This window comes from Pogona vitticeps, chromosome 2 (genome assembly GCF_051106095.1).
Source record: "Pogona vitticeps strain Pit_001003342236 chromosome 2, PviZW2.1, whole genome shotgun sequence".
NCBI classification, from domain to species: Eukaryota; Metazoa; Chordata; class Lepidosauria; order Squamata; family Agamidae; genus Pogona; species Pogona vitticeps.
The window spans coordinates 195,047,013-195,063,740 of NC_135784.1; the positions used below are offsets into that span (position 1 = coordinate 195,047,013).

Consider the following 16,728-nt stretch of genomic DNA (forward strand, 5'->3'; position numbering starts at 1 on the left):
ATTTCATATAAAAAGGACCCTGCATCCATCTTGATTCAGGCCAAAGAAGTTATAATAGGCCTTTTCCCAGTTGGGTGAACATAAGTAGCATAAATACAATTGTTTATATAGATCACAATTTAAAAATTGTGAACAAATATAGTGCCTGCCATTTTGGTCCTGCTGACAAAGCGGGGCCAGCTGGTTCTAGCTCTGCATCAGGCAACTTTACCTAAAGGGGCTACATAACAAGAGCCATCTGCTGGATCAGGCCAAGGGCCCATCTAGTCCAGCATCCTGTATCTCACAGTGGCCCCACCAGATACCTCTGGGAGCACACAAGACAACTACATACCAGTCTCCTGATAGCCCTTCCCTGCATCTGGCATTTGGAGGTACTTTCTTTTTAAGTCTGGAGATGATACATCCCCATCATGGCTTGTAACCTACGATGGACTTTTCCTCCAGGAATGTGTCCAATCCCCTTTTAAAGGAATCTGGGCCAGATGCCATCACAACATCCTGTGGCAAGGAGTTCCAGGAACCAACAACATGCTGGGTAAATAAATAGTTTCTTTTATCTGTTCTCACTTCCCCAACACTCAATTTGAGTGGATGTCCCCTGGTTCTGGTATTGTGTGAGGGGGAAAAGAGCTTCCCTCTATCCACTTTATCCATCCCCTGAATAATTTTATACATCTCAGTATAGTGGTGCCTCGACTTACGAATGTCCTGACATACAACCACTTCGAGTTGCAACCAGAAAAGAGAAGGAAAAAAGGCGGGGAGAGTGTGCACTGGAGGAGACTTCGGACTGCCTGGTGCTGCTTTCTGCTCCTGGGTGAGTACATTTACAGGGTTTTGCAGGGTGGGTTTGGGCTGGGGGGGGGTTATGTTTCTGTGCTGTGTTGTTGTTTTGTTTTTGCTGATTTTTTATTTTGCAGCCCCATCACATTCTGATGGGGCTTGCAGTGCTTTTTTGGTGTGTGTGATTATTTTTTGCAGCCCCGCTGCATTCCAATGGGGCTTGCAGTGTTTTGTTTTTGTTTTTTGGTATTTTTTTAAAATGCTGGAACGGATTAATCCCTTTCCCATGCATTCCTATGGGAAATGGTGCTTCGACTTACGATCATTTCGAGTTACACCCATCTTCTGGGACAGATTATGGTCGTAAATCGAGGCACCATTGTACGTGCCTTTTCTCTAGACTAAAGAGCCCCAAACACTGTAGCCTTTCCTCATAAGGGAGGTGCCCCATCATTTTAGTCGCTCTATTCTGCACATTTTCCAGTTCCACTATGTCTTTTTTAGGTGTCGCGACCATGACTGTATGCAACACTCCAGGTGCAGCCTTACCAGCATTTTGTACAATGGCATTATAATGTTGGCTGCTTTATTCTCAATCCCCTTTTCAATGATACCTAGCATGGAATTGGCCTTCTTCACTGCTGCCACACACTGGGTTTACACTTTCATCGAATGGTCCACCAGCACACCAAGATCTCTTTCCTGATCCATCATAGACAGCTCAGAACCCATCAGCTGATAACTAAAGTTTTGAATTTTTTTTGCCCCAATGTTCATTACTTTACATTTTCTTATATTTGCCGTCCATTCTCCCAGTTTGGAGAGATCCTTCTGGAGCTCTTCACAATCCCTTCTGGTCTTCACCACCCGGAAAAGTTTCATCTGCAAACTTGGCCACCTCACTGCTTATCCCTGTCTCCTGGTCATTTATGAATAAGTTGAAAAGCACTGGTCCCAGGACAGATCCCTCTCCAAGGTGAAAATTCCCCACTGACACTTACTCTCTGTTTTCTGGTTCTCAACCCAGTCTCAGCCCAGAAGAGGACCTGCCCTCTTATCCCCTGACTGTGGAGTTTTCTCAGCAGCCTTTGGTGAGGGACTGCGTCAAACGCCTTCTGAAAAATCCAACTTCTAAAAAACTGTTTGGAAGAAGGAAAACACAGTTGAGGGATGGAAACAGTAGAATGGATTATACATGGAGAAGGGACACCAGGGGCCATTTCAACATGTGGCATTCTGGGATGTGTCCCACATGGACCATTACAAGGGGAGTAATAGTCAGGGATATTGGCAAGTCTTCAGGACCTCGCCTCAAGTCCGAGTGCGAGTCTTCAGGTCCAAGTCCCAAGCCTGAGTCTCTGAGTCTTCGGCCCCGCTCCCGAGGCTTGGCCTGTGCATGTGTGCCCAACTGATAGGCCAGTCCATGTGCAGAGACAGCCGGCCAGAATAAAGGCCTCCTCTGATGATGGGCAGGCTCATAACATGAGAGGTAGTGCAACAAACTACATTGTCTCTCATAATGTATTGAGGTCACATGGAAGCAGAATGCCCTTCACAGGGCTAGGTTAAAGAAGAATATTCAAAAGTGTGGTGGAAAGCATGTGAACGGCAATTTGCTACTTTCTGAGGCACTGCGTTCCAACACAGAGAACTCAGACTATTTTCATCACACTTCGAACACACCTCTGTCTTCCCCTTGCCCTTCACTTTGCCACCTCCTCTTCCTCTGGCCAAGCTCTTGGGGTTCACTTAAACCACAAAGAAAACCACTTACAGAGTTAATGCTGTTGAAGCCTTTAGGTTCAACATCTGCTTGGCAGAAGGGGTGGGGGAGCATCAGGGAACAATAGAAAGAGTGCCAAACAATCCTCTACCACGGGAAGAAGGGCTGGAAAGAGATCTAAGGAGGAATGAGTCAAGCCTGGCTTGGGCAGGGAGGGGCCGCCTGTTAACATTTTATTAGCGTCTCTGGAATAATGACAACTCCTGCACCAGACTGTAACGCACTGCTTTTACCTGGATCCAGAATTTTCATGACACCAGGAAAACACACCCTGAGAATGGGGAAATATTTCTGACTTATTCTGTACCCTTCTGATTTGGTTCAGGAGCAGGTAGAGGATTTCAGCTCTCACTCCTTAACTTGCCTCCACGGTTTGGTTTCCATGCTGTTGCAGGAGCCTGACCTTCACATTGGAAGGGTGGGAAATGATGGTTCACTGCTGGTGGCCCAGGGACTCTTGAGTATGGATCTCCTACTTCCCACAATTCCTTCCTCCGTCTGAATGTGATTCAGAACAGCCTTGGGTTCCCTCTTGTTCCTTTCTCACTCAACGCTTATACATTTACTCTTTTTAAACTGGTTTTACTGATAAAATGTACTTTAAATCTCCATGGCTAAGGACTCCATGCAATGCCATTTAAAAGGTCTATCCCTATTATTTGGATGGGCTGAGAAGGTGCAATGACTGTGGGGAAGGTGCAATCTGCGCTCTGGAAACAAAGAAGCCTTGCCCCTCTCTTGTGCCAAGGTTCACCAAGCTCCTCTAATTTCAAATGAAGGCAGAAGCAGTCCAATAAGCATGGATCAAGCTGTCATCAGGAGGGGTTCGTAGGGCGTGGTCTAAAACGACTCCACAAGGACCAGGTTCCTGAAGCATTAAATACAGTAAAGGGAAGGTGAAAACAGTACATTGCAGACCTATACAGAAGGGAGAAAAGGATGAGAGACTCCTTTGAAAAGGAATCCTATGACAAAGAACCTGCAGTTCTAGAAACTGAAGTGAGAGCTGATCCAAAAGCACTAGGAATAAATAAATCACCAGGGATAAATAGATTACCAACAGAAATCAAAGCAATCGTCTACAGACTGGAAATGCTCTATATTCATTCCAGTACCTAAGAAAGGGGATGGATGGTAAGGAGTGCAGTAACTATAGGACCATTGCTTTAATTTCTCACGCAAGCAAAGTGATGTTCAAGGTGTTGCAACAAAGGCTTTTACCTTATATGGAGTGAGAAATGCCTGATGTTCAAGCTGGATTCCACAAAGAGGCAATTGAGATCATTATATTGGTGAAGGCTTTCACGGCCGGGATCAGTGCTGTCCTCTGAAGATGCTGGCCACAGAGACTGGCGAAACGTTAGGAAGAACAACCTTCAGAATACGGCCAAAGAGCCCGAAAAACCCACAACAACCAATTGAGATCATATTGGCAATATCCACTAGCTACTGCAGAACACGAAAGAATTTCAAAAGAAGATCAGTCTCTGCTTTACAGACGACAGCAAATCCTTTAACTGTATAGATCATGAGTAACTATGACTTGTTCTGAAAGAAATGGGTGTGACTCAGCACTTAATTGTCCTGATGTAGAACTTGTATTGTGGACAAGAAGGTGCTGTTATGACAAAATATGGAGAGACAGAATGGTTCCCTATAGGCAAATATGTTAGACAAGGGTGTAATTCATCTGTTTAGTCTGTACAGATAATATATCATGGAAACCTGGATAAGCTTCTTATGAAAGAGGAATGAAAATTGGTGGAGGCAGCATCAATAATTTAAGATATGCAGATGATACCATCTTACTAGCAGAAAGCAGCAATGATCTGAAACAACTTTTAGTGGTAGTGAAAGAAGAAAGTGTCAAAGCAGGACTGCAGCTGAATGTTAAGACAACAAAAACCGTAACTACACAACTTTAGCATTGACAATGAAGAAACTGAAATAGCTAGAGATTTTTAGTACTGTACATGGTTCAATCACCAATCCAAATGAAGACTGCAGCCAAGAAAGCAGAAGGCAGAGACTCGGAAGGGCAGCAATGAAGAAATTAGAAAGGACCACCAAGTGTAAGGATTTGTCAGTGAGGCCAAGATCATGGTCATCCACACTCTTGTATTACCAATCATCATGTATGCGTGTATAACCTGGACAGTTAATAAAGCTAAAAGGAAAAAAAATTGTTTGAAATATGGTGTTGTAAGATAATGTTGTAGATACCCAGGACTGCCAGAAAGATGAACAAGTGGGTCCTAAATCAAATCTATTCAGAGCACGTTACCATAGTCTCTCGAGACTAAAGGATGCCTAATCTAACTACTAAGTAATATACAGATATTGCACTGTAAGCATGTAGTCCTATGGTACTTGAGAATAGGGTGTGACCATGCAGATGTTTGTCCCGTGTTGATGCAACCTGCTCTACACTGCACCCTAGTATTTAAAGCAGTGCTGTGGCTCAAACAGAAATATTTAGACATCTTGAAAAACTGCATTTCAAATGCCCACACCTCCCTCCCTCTTCTCCGCCATTATCACCACGCTCTTACACACCCCTTTCGCTGGCATTAAAATATCTTCTCCACACTTTTTTAAAGCATTTAAACAAGTGAAGTGGCACTGAACTGAAAATAAGACAGGGTCTTATATTAATTTTTGCTCCAAAAAAACGCATTGGGGCTTATTTTCAGGGGATGATTTATTTTTTTCATGTACAACAATCTACATTTATTGAAATACATTCATGTCATCTTCTTCTGGTTGCTGCTCCAAGGGTGGAGGGAAGGGTTTCACTTAAGTGGGGCTTATTTTGGGGGTAGGGCTTATATTACGAACATCCTGAAAATTCCTACGAGGGCTTATTTTCAAGTTAGGTCTTATTTTAGGGGAAACAGCAATCTGAGCATGATCAGGGATGTTGTCTGGACACACCCAACAAAATCTGATTATGAGAGTGTAAACCTAAACCGGATACCGACATGATTAAGCCCCTCCCTCCCGACTGCCTAGCTCAGTCACTGGTAATGATCCTGACTAGGAGTGGGGAAAATATGCTGTGCACTGTTCAGCAAATGGTATGTGCCGTGTTGAATGTTACAGAATAGGAAGAGGGGATGACTCAATGGGGAACTGTAGTTATAATTCCAAACTGTGCCCAGGTACAATTTGGCGCCAACTTGTTTGTGCTCATCCTGACGACGCTCTAGCACAACGAATAACTTCTCTGAACACATGCTTTGCTTTTGATCTGCGGTTAAATCATGTTCTGAGCACAATTGGTGGAGTGCTGCCAACTGCCTAATAACGCAGGTGCTAACTGGTTAATCTGCAACCACAAGAAGTCAGCCAGACAAGCAAGAGAACTGGGAGTGAAGGTGGGGAGGAAGGAGAGATTAGAAAATATGCTGAGACAAAGTGAGAGCTTTTAGCTCATTTCAACAACATTTTAATTACAAAATTATTTTTACTCGCTAGATTTTTTTTTAAAAAAGGATCCAGAGACAATGTAGCTCAAGGTTTCACATCTTTGCCCTTCAAAAAATTCACTTAAAGGCTGAACAGTTCTTTTTTAAAAAATTTATTTGCGTGAGCTTCTACAAGGCAGTTGCCAAGAAGACCGAGACTCTTACTTATACGAAAGGAGGGAAATGTAGAATCCCTGTCAAGCTAAGATTGCCATATAGAAGACGCTGCTTGCAAGCAATATAGGAGAGGAAGGAGGTAAGAAATCACAGATCTAAGACAGTTCATAAAGAAAAGGGTGGGTAGGGGGAGCGGAGCAAGCAGCACTTGACATTGGGCTGAGCAAGGTCGAATGAGATCCGGAGTGAAATTGCAGAGCTTAGCTACGGACATGATGTGGCCAGAAATGAAAAAGCAAAGAGGTGGAAAGGAATAAAAGGAATTTTAAAAGAACCTGCAAATTGGCTCTCTGACATCTCGATCCTAAATGTCTGTGCTTGACGTCATGTACACAGGATTAGTTTGCTAGGCCCGCTCCTTATTAAGTTATGTTTGCTTCCGAAATGTAGGCACAGAGGTGTGAAGAGCAAAAGTGCTTTCAGCTCTTGCTCGGCTCTCAAAGCAAACACCTCCACACCCATTCCTTCCCATTCCCACAGGGCCAACATAACTAGACAGGTTTAAAGAAATAATGCAAATGGGCTCGAGGGCAGTCTGCCTTCTTCCTTGCCATCTCTGCCCCTGCTAGCCAACCTCTTCAGCATTTTATGAACCTCCCTGATTTAATTAAACTACGAGTTAGGCTGCTGTCACTCTCAAAATCAGGGCCATTTCCAACAATCAAAATCATATTAAAGCTACAACTTGCTGGACGTTTTTTCATATTGCTGTGTGTGTACACTCTTGTGAGCAAGGTTTTAATTACTTTTGCGCTCCATCTTATATAAAATACATTTCAGGAAAGGCAGCTCATTCATTTGAAAATCAAGCAATGATAATTTAACATCGTAATTTAAGAAATCAAGTCCAGATCACGTTTAGTTTAAATGAAGAGCTTATCAAAACAAACATGGAAGAAGGAAGCTGAACTTTGCTTGTAAGGGTGTGCCACAGAATGGAAGTCACCTCTAGTAGTGCATAAACCCAGTCCCATTATTTCTACAGATTTCCACAACCATCTTAATCCATTTCTAACATTAATTTGCAAAAGGCCATTTCTGCAATGTGGCTCCAAAGCCTGTTTCACACGGCTCATAAATGTTATTTACCCATTAACTATTTTCCATGTTCCCCCTTTAGAAGCACAGATGTCACTCTTAATTAACAGGATAATTTGAATTATTGTGCATCAGAGACAGATTATTACCCACATTTACAGAACAGACCATACATTCAACTGCCCTTTAAAAAAAAGAGTCTGATAGTAATATTTTCAAGTCCACTTTCAGTTTTCTGAAACTTTACCTGCAACAGTAAATATGTCATTTTTGCTATGGAAAATTCCATTATTCACACCCTCTGGTGTAAGCAGCTGTCTCCATCCCGCAAAATTCTACAATTTCACAGGGCTTGGCACTTAGACTGAGCATCTTCTAATGATCTCAGTGGGCAAGAGGATAACTGGGAAGACGTTTTCAAGATAAACCAGGAAAAAACAAGTGGCAATTAATGCCTGCTGCTGAATGTGGAAAAAGGTCCCTGCTCTAGCACAAGAGCATCTGCCAATTATGAGTGCATTTTGGCATGAGATGCACCTATGGTGGTGGTGGTGGTGGGGAATGAAATAGTATACCATCTGTCATTGCTTGCAAACTGTTCACTTTAGGACAGTGAGAGAGTGAGAGGCCATCAACCTTGCCTTTGCTAATTAGTTGAACCCATGTGCAACTTTGAAAGGTGGGGCTGCTGTCTCTCACACTACTAGGGTCTTGGCTTCATCAAACATTTGCTCACCGTGTTAAAAGTAGGCAAACAATTTAAATGACCTGATTAAGCCACTAGCAGCGGTTCCAACTCTACCACCATGGACCGGTACACAAAGCGGTGATAGTGCTGTGACCCACATGAAAAGAATTACAGCTAATCACAGATGCCACCCAGTGCACAGGTTCAAGGGAAATGTGATGAGGTTTTTTTTTTGTTTCGTTTCCCCTCAAAACACCAAGTGATAATTCTTTTTCTTTTTTTGGGTGAGCACCCATCTGACTCATACACTTGGCATGGAGCGCTCACTTCTTTCAAGACCAAATATTCCTTAAACCTTCCGTAAAAGCTGGGAAATCTCTTAAGCAGCTCACACCTCAGTCAAACAGGAAGCCTTCCAGCTAAAAGGCAAGACAGAGACGAGATATGACATACTTAACATGATTAAAGTTCAGAAGATATTGGCAACCAACCTCTGTATTTTTCCCAGTTTCCCCTTTATTGAATAAAACACATACATTAAGTCATGCATTTTAAATGTACTCTAAAGCAGCCTTCCTCCCACTTGCACAAATGTGCCCTTTAATGGGTATAAGAGAGTATGGGCGAATCTTCCTGTAGAGGGTCTGGATTTCCAGGAGATGTGGTCCTACACATAAGGAGGGTACCAGATTTGGGGGGTTAGGGAGGAGAGGTTGATATGAAGAAATGCATTTCTTACTAAGTAAACCCTCATTTTTCAACTCTTCCCTTACATCTATTAAAAGTAAAATCTATGCAGTCATTAAACAACTACCAGTGGTCTTAATCCCAGCCCCCAACTGAATCTGTACAAATCACATACTATGAAAAAGTATCCCATCAGCATTCTATATTTGCATCTAGAAAATCATTCTGAGCTTGTGGTCATTTAACAATCCTGTCTGCAAGCAGACTGGAGAACTGCATGCACCCTGCAGTCTCTCTCTCTTCTCAAACAAGGTTCTCCCCCTTGTAGGTTTTAGAAATGCATGGTTTGCGGCGAAAGAGACAGACACCAGCTCATATTAAGGCTAGTTAGGGCCGTCAATGAATGAAGATATAACACAAGGCAGAAATCTGTGTGAAGCGGAAAGACTTCCATCTAGGACTTTCTGAACACCTAAGACGGTGTATGGGCAGGACTCGGAGGCTCTGTCCAGGCACACAAGGGAATGTCTCCTGCCATTGGTTAGATGCTATGGAACTTCCAGACAAGCCAGGCCTGGCCAAGATTCTAGGCACCTTGCCTTCTGTCTGGACCACTGGGAAGGAATTTATGATACGCCCGCCTTCTTATCCTATTTATGCCCCAGAGGTGGAACCCAAGGTAGCTCACAACAATTTATCTGTACTCTTATCTATAGTATACCTAAAAAGGTATAGATAAAAGTACAAAGGGTACAATACTAGAACAGAATTGAATTTAAAAGCAATTAAACACACATTTTTTTAAAAAAAAAATGACAACCATTACAGTCCTTTTACAGTCTTTGTTGTAAGGACCACAGGAAGGAGGGTAAACCTCCCTTAAAGAGTGAACCTCCAATACTTAGAAAGCCTTCTCTCACACACATACCAAGCATACCCCTGAGGGTGGTGAAGGTTGATGGGAACAGGAGCCCAACAGCACTGGGAGGGCTGCATGGCTGCCATTCCTGGATTACCTTAAGGACAGTTTTTTCCCCCTTTTGAGTACTGCCATTTTGGAAATCTGTTATGTAGAATTAATTGTATAATTGTATTTTATGCTATTTTAATGTATTTTAATTTATGTAAGCTGCCCTGAGTAGACGTTGTCTAGAGGGGCGGGGTAGAAATCGAATAAATAAATAAATAAATAAATAAATAAATAAATAAATAAATAAATAAATAAGAAATGTCTCACTTTTTTTTTCAAAAGATGCTGGTGCTTTTTGTACTATTGCTGAAATTGCACTGTGAATTAGAGTGCCAGGAATGAAGACAGCTAAATGGCTGAAAGTAACATCACAGAAGGCCAGGAGAAGATTACCACACCAATCTGATGAGTTTGGGCTTCTCTACACAGCATGGAAGGAGTGGGCTGGATTGGACCAAATTGGGTCATCAGGAAATCTGATATGCCATGTAGTGAGATCCTCGCATCCAAATCACATACAAACCTTAAGTGACCCTATTTGGTCCACAGCCTTTGACAATATCCTGAGGTGGCTGTTTTATTAAGCCACTTCACAATATTGGCAAATGAGAGAGGGGTGCTTTTGGTTTGTTTCCAGCAATCACCCTGGGGGTGAACTGGTGTACTCCAGCAGCAATGTCATCTGATTACTATCTTTAAGAACAAACCAGGCCGTTCCTGGAGTGGACCAAACAGCAGTCAGCCTCTTAATTTGTCAGTGCCCAGAGGATATGTGAGAAGCACAGCAGTAATGCTAATTAGTTCACTATCTTTGGGTTTTGAACATATTTGGCTTACACTCTTTTTTGATTGGCAAGTGAAAGTATAGGCTTCCCAATCTTGCGTGGAACAAACTCTAGAATGTATTTCAGTCACTGTCCCTATTGCCACATCACCCTATACCATAACCATCAAATGGCAGTCTAAGAACCACCAGTTTGGAAAGTGGGTGTGTGCTCGACTAGACAGTAATTTTAAGACAAATCATTTTAAGCAACATACATCAGTTTTCTTTAGCCAAAACCTTCAACATATAATTCACTTCTCATTTTATACATTTTGTCCATCTGACGTCTACCCTTTCTGACCTAATATATTCTTCTCTCTCTTTTGAAGTTATTTTCCTCTCTCCCTATCTATCCTTCTTCTTTTTCAGCTGGCTAGGAAAGCCTTTGTAAAGAAAGGCTCTTCTTTTAATGACATTTGATCTACCAGAAATGAATCACAGAGGTATAGGGTGGGATGCGTGTACTCAGTGTGCTGTAGTGAATAGAGCAATGGACAAGGACTCAGGAGAGCTGAGTTTAATTCCCCAGCTCTGCGAGGGAAACTCACTCAGGGTATTGAAATGGTAAATCAGTCCTTAAATACCTCAATTACCTCAAAAACCCTGTTAGGGTTGCATAAGTCAGTTCAGACTTGACAGCAGATAACATGGTGGTATACAGGATCCTATAAAATTTCTGTGGGCTGGCAACATTGGCATATGGGCAGGACTGCCATATATTCACAGCCTCTTATGAGAGCTGCCACAGAACTGCATTGCCAATGATTTAAAAAATCCAAATGCACCCAATCCATAGATGGGTCACGATCACTACTGCCTGATGGGAAGGACGCAAGATCAGAAAAGGAAATCAACCAGAGATGTTGTGGGTAGCCCCTTCTGCAGGTGGGTACTCAGCACTCAGAAAAGCCTTAATTTTTGAAAAAGAAAATTCAAAATTCACTAGCCCTTGCACACTAGAAAATTGCTGATTTCTCCACTCTGGGTCTGGAAGACCCCACAGAGGCTCTGAAGCATCCATGCCTCACCTTTGCAGATTCGCTCCTCATCCGCAGGCTCATAGCCGGCACGGCAAGCACATCTCCCAATGGCCACCATCCATTCGCCTTCCCCGTTGCAATGCAACCTCACTCCAGAGGAGCCCGTCGTGCTGGCTTCTTCAGCCTCGGCCACGCAAGTACCCAAAGCCTCCACCAGCGAAGTCCTTTCGCCTCCAGCAAACGTTTCCGGGAAAGAGGCGAAACCCTTCACCACCGCTGGGCACTTGTAAAAGAAAACCTGTACCGCCACCAGGGACATGCAGGCCCCGGAGTCCTGGAAGGCCAAATAGAAACCCTTCTTGGTGAGCGGCCCAAAGCTGCGCACCTTCACATTCATCTTCACCACTTTCCCTGTGCTGTCCACCTGCGAGAAGCTCTCGTCGGCTGCAATTGTATCCACTTTGGTCCATGGTCCTTCCCGCCACTCTGGATGTTCCGGGGTGGCCACGTCCATCTCCGATTCGTGGTAGTAAAGAGTGAAGGTCTCTTTGCAGGAAGAAGCCACCGTCCTCATACTGGCACAGTCACGGACCGAAAAGCGGAGGCGGATGTGGACCCGGTGGGCTCCTCGACGCTCAATGAAATGAGTCCTCAACCAGTTATTCTGCCCTGGCTCGGCAACGTTGCACACCTCAAAGGTTCGGATTAGATGCTTCCGGTCGTCCAAGACACTCACCTCATCCCACTGTATGGAGTGGAGAGCAAGGAGGGAAGGGAGCACATAAACAATTGGGAAATAAGTTTCCAGCTCTCCCATGACTAGGGTTAGCCTCCCCTAACAGTAATCAAACAAAGGAAGGTGGAAAAGAAAATAGGATTTACAGAGACCATATAAAGAAGGATTTTAGTTCAGTCTCAAAGCTGTAACTGGCATTTTTGGTACCTGGGGAGAACAGCGTGGTCTCCCACTTGCTCTGCCCCAGCCATGGACATAAGTGCCTCCATGGAAAGGAGGAAGAGAATGGAGTACGCCCACCAAAGGAACATAATGTCTACGCTTTCTTAAAAAAGAAAATAAACATGGCCAGGAGGCACTATCATTTATCTTCCTAAAACTCTCTAGGAGATTCATTTCTAGATCTTGGCCAAGATTTAAGATATGAAGTAGAGAGACACTTTAGGGTTTTGTACACACATCATTTGAATGAGAAAGCGGTGGGTTATTTTTTATTTTTGGTCATGCCGATTTGGTACACACAAAGTTTCCAGAGGTTATAAAAATGACCAGGACCATTGTATTGCTCACCCTATTGTAGAGAGCTACTGCTCAGCTTTTGCTGCCTACCTATTTTTGACGTCTATTTATCTCAACTCTTTTAACAAGTAATTGTTTCTCCTGTCACCCAGCTCTGTCTTAGAAACAAAACGTTATTAAAAAGAGGATAAAATAAAAAGCCACACTGAGTCCATGGTTCACCGAGTGTTAGACTAGGATTTGCGAAACCTGGGTTCAAATCCCGAAGCTGGCTTTCTATATCAATTTTTAAAAAGTATTTAGTGATACTTTAAGGGTGATGACTGGTTATTTTAATTGAGATGTTAAATGACTTAATTATGTTTAATTATTTATAATCTATTGTCTGAAAGCCTGTTGCTTAGCATACAAAGTCACACTAGAGCTGAATCACTGGGGATCTGATGAATCAACTCCAGAAACCAATTTGATTCAAATGGGCATACTCTAGTTGCGGATTACTACACTAAGCAACACACTTTCAGCCAACAGATTACAAATATTAAAACATGATTAAATCGATTACCATCTCAACTAAAATAGTAGAAACAATTTACATTAAAATTTAAGGGAAATTTAATATATAAAGCCCCAACAGGCATGATAGATCTGCTGATATGCTAGCAAGCATCCATGAACCAGACCAATGACCATCCTTTCCTGTGGGCCTGTAATAAAATGGGTCCAACGGGTCTAAGCTGCATGCGTCTAAGATGAATGGCTGCTCAGTGCTGCATCAGTCCGGTGCACCCGCAACCAGTAACATTTGGCTCCAGGAACAGCTTTGCATGCACAAGGTGGGGTTTCTGCTCAGTAGGGGTGGAAAATTGAATGTAGTTAAAGATCTTTAATTACATTCAATTTCACAACAATGGTACCAACCCCACATGTGATGCTCTGGCTGTTACTCAAACCAAATGGGCAGCAACACTTGCTGCGGGTGCATCGGACCAATGCAGTTTTGCATGGCTGTGCAGCTTGAAGGGGATGTTGAATGGGTCCCATCCTTCCTTACAGGGGATAAAACCAAGACAGGTCTCAGAGCTCTGTGTGTGGCACCTTCAGAAATGAAGAAGGAAGAAATGGAATCTACAGAGACACAGGTAGCAGCATGACCATCCTTTCCAGCTTTCTCTGTTTTCCTCCATGGGACCAGCAGGATTTGTAGATCCTGACCTGTCCAAGTAGGACTTTTTCATGTAAGCGGAGAGTAACGTATAACCATGCTCAACAGTGTGTGGAGCTTTTCTGTAAACAGTTGAGAACAACGGGAAGCACCTACCCCATCAGGTGGATGGGCAGTCCAGCCAATCTCTGAGGTCTCTCCTGTAGTATCCAAAAGAATTTCTGTTGGGGGGGAAAAAAAGAAAGGAAGAAAGAAAGAAACTGAGAGACAAAAATGATTCCTTTGACGTGGGTCTTCCACACAACAGCTGCTCTCACCTAATGGTTTTCCCTGATGCCCACATCACTTTTCGGAAGCCAGTATGACAGCAAATGTATAACTCCACTTGGTACCAGATACAAAATCTAGGTCGGGGGACTTGTGAATATGTCTGTCAAATGATCTCTTGCAGGGAGTTAGGCATGATTTCAAGAACATGGTTTTATCTGCTGCATACAAATACCTCATGGCATCACACTGACTGAGTCATGTGCACCCTGTTCATCCACCTGTTGAACTCCAACTTCCAAATCAGAACTCGCTTGTGAAAAGCCACTGACAACAGATTTGTTCTCACAAACAGCATGTTCTTCTCACGTGAATGCTGGGGCTGTGAACAGATTTCTCGGCCTCAAAATGATGGCATATCCCTTTTGCTCTCTCTCAAAAGAAAGCAGGACCCAGGCTGGATTGGCACCTTACCGTGGCAATGAGTATCTATCCCCTCACTCTGTTCTTAATTTAGATTTGAATTTGTGCCCGGAATTTACACAAATGGGTAATTTTAAATCAACAAAAATTGCAGGCAGGGAGCCCCTTGCTTGGATAGGCCACAGAACTGAAACCAATGTCCAAGGCAGCTCACAAGAACTAAAATAATACAGTAATAATAATAACAGTTTAGAATACCATACAAAACTATACAGTATTAGAAATGACCCAATAATCATGCTCCAGGAAGCTTCCTGTTGCAATCTTTCATTTTGATTTAGCAATCCCTTATTTTGGTCTTCCATATTTTTTATTAATTTTTCAGAAGATCCCGGGACCAGAAAACTGGGACCTGAGAGCCTGCAACGTTGCCCACTCTTGCTTTAGAAGGGAGATACTTGACCTTGAACAGGCAGGCCAACGAACCAATAATTAGCCCATGACCACCCATGCCAGAGAAGAATAGGAGGCAGTCAGCACAGGCTAACTTTACTTAAAAATAAAATGAAACAGTGATGTTATGATTGTTTTTATTTTAAACTTGTTAATCTTCTCAAATACTAAAGAGGGTTTTTTTGCGGTATGTTAAAGATAAGCAACTGATTGACTTTAGACAAAAAGCTATAAATGGTTTTGATGTTCAAAACTGTCCGCGGGCCGGACAGGAGCAGCTTGCAGGCCGTATGTGGCCCTCAGGCTGCACTTTGCCCAGGTCTGCACTATATGAATACTAAATCTGACTGTGATTAACATGTATGTTTTCTGAATGCCTGCATTTTGCATTTAGGTCAACCACACCCTTAATCATTTTATTGGAGCCATGGCCGAAGAGAGAGACCAGCACAGGCTGTGCTGCATACATGATCAAGGCCTCTCTGCCCTTACGTTTAATCTTCTCCCGAGTATCCGGTTTAATGCCAAAGTGTCGAACAAAGACAAGAGAAACTCTGCCGCAGGCCCGGCTCACAGTGTTGCAGATTCCTGAACCAGAACAGAACTACAGGCAACCCTGCAGGTTCATTTGGAAGGCAATGCATCTCCTCCACACTTAAATGGCATGCTCTGTTCTAAAGGGTACACACATGATTTAGGATGAAAGTTAATCCGTGATTTTCCCATCCAGCGGATAAAGTAGGTTTGTTCCATTAAAAGTGAAACATTCTTTTTGCCAACCGAGCAGGTGCAATCATGCAATTTTTAGTTTTAATTACAGAGGAAGCTTCTTAGAGAGGAAAAGGGAGGAAAAGAAAGAGAAATATTCATGCCGAACGCCTGCGTCCTGTGCTGCTGGCAAGAAGGATATTCCCCAGCTGGTTTCTCTCCGACGGCCCAGGTAATTTTCTTTTTTTCTTTTTTTTTTAAGAGCATGAATATTGCACGAGGTAGCAGCTCCACATGGCCTGCAGCTGACAGGGCTCTCCCCATAATAAGGAATATTTAAACAGTCAAAGTGCACGACGGCAAAAAAAAAAAGGATGAGCATGTGTAGTTCCTAGAAAGGTACAGATCACAACTGGGTACCAAGAAATGTGTTGCCAACTTATTAGCTACTGAAAGACGTTCAAGCTATTTTCACTGATGTGCTGAACAGCCTGGGATTATTTGGAGAAGAGTCCTTGTTGACCATGCTATGTGGAACAGACCTTCTCTTATGGTGGTGCTTACCTTCTGGAGCACCCTGCTCTCCTCCCTTGGGAAGGCACCTCCAAGGATGCTCAAACCCGTCCATTTCACTTTCTCTCACGTGCACATTTCATTAAATTCTAATCAAAAACAAACACAAAAGGAAATTCTCCACTACAAACAAGTTGACTGCTTTAGATGACACAACTCTGCTCAGGCAGTTCCTTGCGTATTAAAACCGACTCCTTCAGCCCTATGATCTGATATTTTTGTTTTATAGTTCTTTCTTCCCCCCCCCACCTCTGGATAAAACATAATCCAGAAATATGTTTTAATCCTGTGAATTGCTTCTAGCTTTCTGTAATAATATTCAGCATAATGTTTTAAAAAAAAACAACACCCTGAACCATCTACAGTAGTTTCCACTCCTCCCCCCTCACCGGACCCTTTCCTCTCCCCACTCAGGGCTGAAAGTCAGAGCTTCCTAGTATAAAACAATAGAGAAGCACAGAATGATAGCTTTCCTGCAGAGA

The 16,728-nt window shown here is 43.0% G+C and overlaps 1 protein-coding gene across 5 annotated transcripts in view; it reads right to left on the reverse strand.

The window, feature by feature from the left end:
- The window catches only part of LOC110088903 (ephrin type-B receptor 5), a 160,309-nt gene that overhangs the window by 85,653 nt on the left and 57,928 nt on the right, over positions 1–16,728 (reverse strand). For all 5 annotated transcript variants that reach the window (XM_072991836.2, XM_078384776.1, XM_020811529.3 and 2 more), the window contains 2 exons: positions 13,979–14,043; positions 11,451–12,147 (listed from right to left, as the gene is read on the reverse strand). In XM_072991836.2, the coding sequence (XP_072847937.1) occupies positions 11,451–12,147; positions 13,979–14,043 (762 nt within the window). The remainder of the gene's footprint in view (positions 1–11,450; positions 12,148–13,978; positions 14,044–16,728) is intronic.